The 6,932-nt window shown below is 50.1% G+C and overlaps 1 protein-coding gene across 2 annotated transcripts; it reads right to left on the bottom strand.

The window, feature by feature from the left end:
- Positions 1 to 727: 727 nt before the first annotated feature.
- Positions 728 to 6,467, bottom strand: LOC114774548 (transmembrane protein 121-like). Of its 2 annotated transcripts, none has more exons than XM_028966335.1 (2): positions 6,180 to 6,467; positions 728 to 3,653 (listed from the first exon to the last, which is right to left on the bottom strand). In XM_028966335.1, exon 2 carries the CDS (start codon positions 3,649 to 3,651, stop codon positions 2,737 to 2,739), a length of 915 nt encoding a protein of 304 aa, XP_028822168.1. In that variant the 5' UTR covers positions 3,652 to 3,653; positions 6,180 to 6,467; the 3' UTR covers positions 728 to 2,736. The 2 variants fall into 2 exon arrangements, with proteins under 2 accessions (XP_028822168.1, XP_028822167.1); XM_028966334.1 differs by having other exon boundaries at positions 3,746 to 6,467.
- Positions 6,468 to 6,932: the final 465 nt, after the last annotated feature.

The raw sequence follows: 6,932 nt of genomic DNA on the forward strand, positions 1-6,932 counted from the left end.
CCCCTGGTCTCCCACGTCTCTCTCCTGACGTGCAGAGAGGTGGACTGCATGCTGTCCGCCAGCAGCAAAGTGAAACAAATGAGAGTTTGAAGTGGGATGGGAGTCGTTTCTTTGTGGGAACAGTGTCTTGTTAATTTCTACGGCAAATTCCAGAAATCAGAAATTGTTCTTTTTTTTTTGTATACAAATTTTGTCCACTGGGTGGTGCTGTTCAGCGTTTTCAGTGTGAGCCTACAACCTCCACTCCTGTAAAGCTGGGTACTTGAATGGCCTTTCAGGCAGACTGAGTGATGTCATTATGGTGGCCTGCTCAACATATAAAAATAAACCAGGCAGTATGGACTTGGATAGAGGACATATTGAGGCAGCACAACCACTTTACAAGTTCATTTCAGCAGGAACCTTCCACATACTGTACAGCAACAACTAATACATATTAACAAAGACAAACAAACTCCAAATCACCTCCCCCTCAAACAACGGAATCAAACAAACAAACAAACTCGAACCCACCTCTCCTCCCCTCCTGCTCAAACAACAGAATCAAACGAACAAAATCCCGCCCACCTCCCCTCCCCTCCTGCTCAAACAACAGAATCAAACGAACAAAATCCCGCCCACCTCCCCTCCCCTCCTGCTCAAACAACAGAATCAAACGAACAAAATCCCGCCCACCTCCCCTCCCCTCCTGCTCAAATGACGGAATCAAGAGAACAAAAGGCCGCCCACCTCCCCTTGTGCTCAGAAATGTCACCCAAAGTCAGAAACACTTTACAGAGGTCGCAGTGCCCAGGATGTACGAGGAGGTAACACAAGTTGTAAAAAAAAAAATCTCTCTGCACAATCAGTGGCGTGATAACATGCGACTGCTGGACTTCACAAATCACTGGATCATTACATTTACATTTGTGGCATTTATCAGACGCCCTTATCCAGAGCGACTTATAATCAGTAGTTACAGGGACAGTCCTCCTGGAGCAACTCAGGGTTAAGTGTCCTGCTCAGGGACACAATGGTAGTAAGTGGGATTCGAACCCGGGTCTTCTGGTTCATAGGCGAGTGTGTTACCCACTAGGCTACTACCACTCACATTAATGAGGACTGGCTACTGATTTTCCATGAGAGCCATACTGGTGGTAATATAGCCGAGCTGCAGAAAGGGACCCTGACATGGTCACGGGCAACTTGTCCAACATGGCCTTTGCAGTGCGGCTTGTCGATGCGCCAAATTTTAAAAGCTTTGAAATTAGCTTCACAGTGACCATCAGTCACCTGATTGCTGGGAAGGGTTAGAAGAAAAAGCAGCTTTTTCAGATGCTATGCTACAGACAGCCAGGTATTGAGCTTAAAGTGAGTTAGGGGTGGTGCATGGGAGATGTCTGGTGAAGGGGAGGGTCACTGAGCCACTTTACTCTACTCTGGTCTCATCTGAAGTCATTAGCTGTACCTAGACTGTCCTGCTCAGGCAGTTACTGATACTGCGTTACTCCAGATCACCTCTACACACACACTATTATTTACAAAAATTGCAGACGGTGTAAAGTGTTAACTCACTACGTTCAAGAATCCCTGTAGATTTTGGATGATTTGAGTTTTCCCACCCAGCTTAGTCCCATGAAGACAGGATGTGAAGGCTGCTGAATGCTGGGAAGAAGCAGAAATGAGCCTAGTGTGCAGTAAAGCTCTTTATATTCTGAACAGTATCTCGAGAGACATGGTTTTCAGTGACAGCTGGCCATGTCCCTGTGTGACTCTCAAGTACACAATTGATTGTAATAAAGCTCTGCACACCTCTAGATCTTTATAGTGAAGCTTTAAAGATCCTGGTAAAATTCAGGTGGATCACACATGGTACAATTCTATGCAGAAACTGCGCCGTTTCCGTGGTGATGGTGTCTGCTCTGTAGTACCAATGCTTGGCTGGTGCTTGAAAAGTTGAAGACAATCTGATGTAGTCGTGAAAATGTGGGCGCGGCCACTGAGGAAAACCGAGAAAAGAGCAGAGTGCCTGAAAGCGGAGCCGAGGTTGATGACCATGATTTTGGACGTGTCTTGGATCTCGTCTCCCCCCGAAGTTCCAACATGAAATGATCAGCAGCCTGGATCCTGGCTCCTTTAGGAAAAGGCACTTAGGGAAGCGGCAGCCCCAGACGAGTCCGCCTGTACACAGTCCAGCTCCACACCCGGGGGTGCGAGGTGGAGCAGGAGCACGTTTTCTACAAGGCTACCAGACAGCCTTTCCACTCGGGGTTAAATGTCTTGCTCAGGGTGGGCTTTGAACCCACTGCAGGATTTCCACCAGTAGATACTGTACTGACCTCTGTCCCCCCAGGACCATGCAACAGGATAAATCCCTGTCCCTTCTCATGGTCCCTTACCACTTCTCATGGTGACCGTGTGTGTGTTACTTTGTCATCCTGCAGATTCTCTGAAATCAGAAATCCCTACGCAAGTGAAATAAGAAGCGATGGTCAAATGTCCTAAAACAATACAACTGTAATAAATGTCCTCTGAAACTGTCATGCGGCAAATATTTTCAGCTTACAAATGTTGTTACTTCATCAGCCTGTCAGGGTGACTGGTTGAGATGCTTTTCTGTTTATTGAATTATACAAAAATATATTTCTTATTGTCACTTGCGCTTAAAAAAAAAATCCACATGCAATCAGGCAACAAAATCAAAATGCTGGAGGGACTGGGGACTGCAGCTCGGGTGCCACCGCGACGATGGCGCTGTCATGGGACATGTACACCTGGCCAAGGCTGGCGTCCACGTGCTCCGTTACCCCCGTGTTTGGGCCCCTGGTTTCCGGCGTCCTCGCGGTGACTGTCCCACACGGAGCTCAGCTTCATGGCCAGGGCCAGCATGTTCTTTCCCAGGAAGATGGCCGAGACGCGCGGGTCGCGGTACCACAGCATCCCGCCACCTCTGATGAGCAGGGTGAGGAGGTTGATGGCGACCAGGCTCAGCCACGGGTAGATGGCCTCGTGTCTCCGAGGCGCGTCTCCGAGGCCAGGCGGCTGTCTCCGAGGCCAGGCGGGTGCGCTGGTCCCCAGCTCTGCCAACGAGACGCAGGGCAGCAGCAGCAGCAGGATGTAGCAGTAGAAGAAGACCAGACCTTCTGCCCACAGGGGGACGGGACCGCTGCTGCCCGGCCCGCGCACCTCCCACAGCCCGGCCTGCAGGTCCAGGACGTCCAGCAGGTCCACCACCACCCACAGCAGCCTCGGGGGGGTGAGGTGCTCCGAGCCGGCGAGGATGAGGAAGAGCGAGGGCAGTCCGACCGACAGCAGCAGCGTCAGCGTCTTCCGGGCGAGGGGGTCGGGGGGCCGCCACTCCTGCCGGTAGTTCTCACATACAAAGAAGAGTTTAAGCTGTAGCACCGACAGGAAGAGGAACCACAGCGTGCTGGAAAAGCCGCGGCGTGACGACGACGAAGTCTCCGTCCCCACGCCGGCCAGGACGTAGCGCAGCACCAGCAGGAACGAGACGTCACCGAGCACCACTGCAGTGCTGGACCACAGACCCGGAGGAGCTGAGCCCCTGCCCCGAGCTCCCAGCATGCTCTGCTCCAGCAGATAGAGGTCCACCACCACCATCGTGCTCACGGTCACTAGGGTTACGACGCAGATCTGGGGCGAGGGCACCATGCCTGAGGAACACAGACAGAGACGGGGAACAGACACTGGAATTACAGAACTAATGTGCACTTATTCTAATCTTTCATGTCCATACATAACTCACATTGCTGGTTGAAAACGTCTACGTGAGGAATTTCACGCGTTGTGACACTGGCTACTCCATCAAGAGCGCTGCTGGAGCCAGGAAATGTACGCTTTATTTGATGTTATTATTAATAGCGTATTTGCCTTATGCTCTATGACATTTATTTGGTTAGTTATGTGTCCTTGGTGGTGTGGAATTGTGACACCAGTGACACCAGCAGAAAGTGCAGCCTTACAACAGACGAGAAGGACCAATGCGAGTGGTCTGTTGCATTTGGCTGATAAACATGATAGAATGACTGCAGCTGACACTTCCTTCACCGTAGATGATGATGTGCCCAAGGAATGTGTTTCCAACGTGCGATCATGATGTTCATCAAAATCATCCTCTCAAAATACAACTAGAAAGTGAACAAGTCAAACTTGCAGTCAAGGCTGGGATGCTTAAAGGGGAAGAACAGCTTCACCATCATCTCAGCATGAACATTATGAACATGGAGGATGTGAGGAGTTTTCATACAACGTGAAGCAGCCTTGGACCGTACCCATGTGGAGCAGAATGCAGACATGGTACAACTGCAAACTCGAACCTCTGACACCAGAAGCATCTGTACACAGGAAAACATCATCATCATCATCATCATCACACCAGGTTCATTACGCTCCCTTGGACACAACGTATGCTGCACCTGCACTCAAGTTGCCTAAAGGGCGACTCTGGACCCCTCCTGGTACACCACGTCACCTTGGTCAGAGGCTGGACATGGAGCTGTGGGCACGTCCGTCAATATGGCGGACATCATGGAGAATCCAACCAAACTTCCAGAAGCTGTCATTCAGCAACAACGACAATGTAGTTGGCCGTCAGTCTCTATGCCTGTCTTTAAAGAAGTCCCCCTGGAGCACCATGGCAAGTTCTCATCACTCGCCAATATGGTAAAGAAACAAGTCAGAGTAACAGCCAGAGATTTGAAGGCATCGTTTGAAGGAACTGGCGAACATCTATGAAACATCTGGAGTTTACAGCATGTAAAATGTGTCTGGTAGGAACCGTGAAGAGAACATTGCTGTACGCCTGAAGACAGGCCACACTGACACTCCACAGCGCTTCTGGATAAATGTTTAGTGGACTGATGAGATGATGCGCAGGTCTGATCCAGCTTCCAGAGGTTCAGCCAGTTATTAATTCAATCATTTTCCACGCTAACAATATGAAGTGTGTATAGTTCTCAATAAGGACATGAAAAGATCTTATCACATGTTATACCTGTATAGCTACACCCACAACCATCCAGAGTTGTACATTTTGGGCCATGGTGGTCTACTTCTAATCAGAAGTATGCCGGTTCGAAACGCCGAGGTGCCACTGAGCAAAGCAGCGCCCTGACGGAGTCTCGCTTTATTCCTCAAGTTGCTGCAAATTCAGCCATTTTTACTTTATGGTGAAATCCTGGAGGGACTTCTGGTTTTTTATTTCGGTGCAGTTTCCTGTGATGAATGTGGGCCGTCCTGTCCTCACCTCATTTATTATTAACTAATTGTATCAGGGCGCCACCAGCCACACCCTGTCAACCCTGATTATGTCTGCTAATACACACACACACACACACACACACACACACACCTACCAGACCATTTACCATTACACAGCTCAGCTCTCATTCATTCTGCTTGGGTGCAGAAATCATTTTTCTTTAAAGATTATTTCTGTTTTCATCAAGGCCAGGGTAAATTTTACTGTGTGTGTGTGTGTGTGTGTGTGTGTGTTATTTTGAGCATGTGAACCTATGAAACCTTGTTATTGATCCCCAGCCTGCTTTTGTGCAATTGTGTGCTTCAGTGGAGCTGTCTGTCATGCAGATGGACTGAATTAAAGTGACATCTGAATCTGTGGGGACTTTGTGGGCCATTAGGAACGGGGTGATAAAACCTGACCAGGTTTCACTTCTATGCATCAAAATGATCGAACTTGTTGGGGCAGAATGGTCTTAATTACATACATTAATAGTGGTGGAAGAGCTGAAGGCGACGTGTCTGGTGATCATCATAAGACCCTCACATTCTGCCAGATGAAGGCTTTTAAAATGAAACCTAGTGCACGCTCTCACACATTTCCCCGTCACTAAAGTATTTTACCGCAATGGAATTCAGGAAATTACATCCCATCTTGTGTGTGTGTGTGTGTGTGTGTGTGTGTGTAAAAAGCACAACAGATGCTATTGTGCTCCGTCACAAAACTAAACACTCCTGATTGCAGTGTGTGTGTGTGTGTGTGTGTGTATGGTGCATGTCATGCAGCTTGTGTGTGTCGGGCAGCAACAGGTGTCGGTCTGGGATCCGGAAGAGCGTATCTATGTCCTACAGAGATCATACTGAGAATACAGAGAGAGAGAGAGTGTGTGTGTGTGTGTGGTGTTTGTGTGTATGTGGTGTTGGGTGTGTGTGCGGGTTACCCAGCGTGCTCCGCTCCGCACGGCGGGAAGTCCAGCTGCACGTGTTCTCCTGTCCGTCTCACGTCTCGGCGTTTCCGCGGCGACGCGTCGTCAACATGTCGCAGTTGCACAACACGATCGACGCGGCGACAGCGACACCAGCCGCGGACCGTCAACCGGAATCCGCCGAGTCATGACGGTTCAGTCGCCGAGACTCCGGTCCGAGCGGCGACGAGGCGGCTGGCGGCGGGAGCGCGCTTCTCGCTTCATTAGTAGGCAGGTTACGCGCCGGGCTCCGCCCCCTCTTCTCTCTCCTCTTCTCTCTCCTCCCTCCCTCCCTCCCTCCCTCCCTCCGTTTACTCCACATTTTACTCCGTCAGTGGACGTTCCAGATGTTCCCACCTCCTCTTCTCTCTCCTCCCTCCCTCCGTTTACTCCACATTTTACTCCATCTGTGGACGTTCCAGATGTTCCCACCTCCTCTTCTCTCCTCCCACCTCCTCTTCTCTCTCCTCTTCTCTCTCCTCCCTCCCTCCCTCCGTTTACTCCACATTTTACTCCGTCAGTGGACGTTCCAGATGTTCCCACCTCCTCTTCTCTCTCCTCCCTCCCTCCGTTTACTCCACATTTTACTCCATCTGTGGACGTTCCAGATGTTCCCACCTCCTCTTCTCTCCTCCCACCTCCTCTTCTCTCTCCTCCCTCCCTCCGTTTACTCCACATTTTACTCCATCTGTGGACGTTCCAGATGTTCCCACCCTCCTCTTCTCTCCT

This window comes from Denticeps clupeoides, unplaced genomic scaffold, assembly GCF_900700375.1.
Source record: "Denticeps clupeoides unplaced genomic scaffold, fDenClu1.1, whole genome shotgun sequence".
Lineage (NCBI taxonomy): Eukaryota > Metazoa > Chordata > Actinopteri > Clupeiformes > Denticipitidae > Denticeps > Denticeps clupeoides.

What these genes read in the sequence shown, in the direction of transcription:
- LOC114774548 (XM_028966335.1), bottom strand. Translation starts at nt 3,651, where the DNA reads ATGGTGCCCTCGCCCCAGATCTGCGTCGTAACCCTAGTGACCGTGAGC.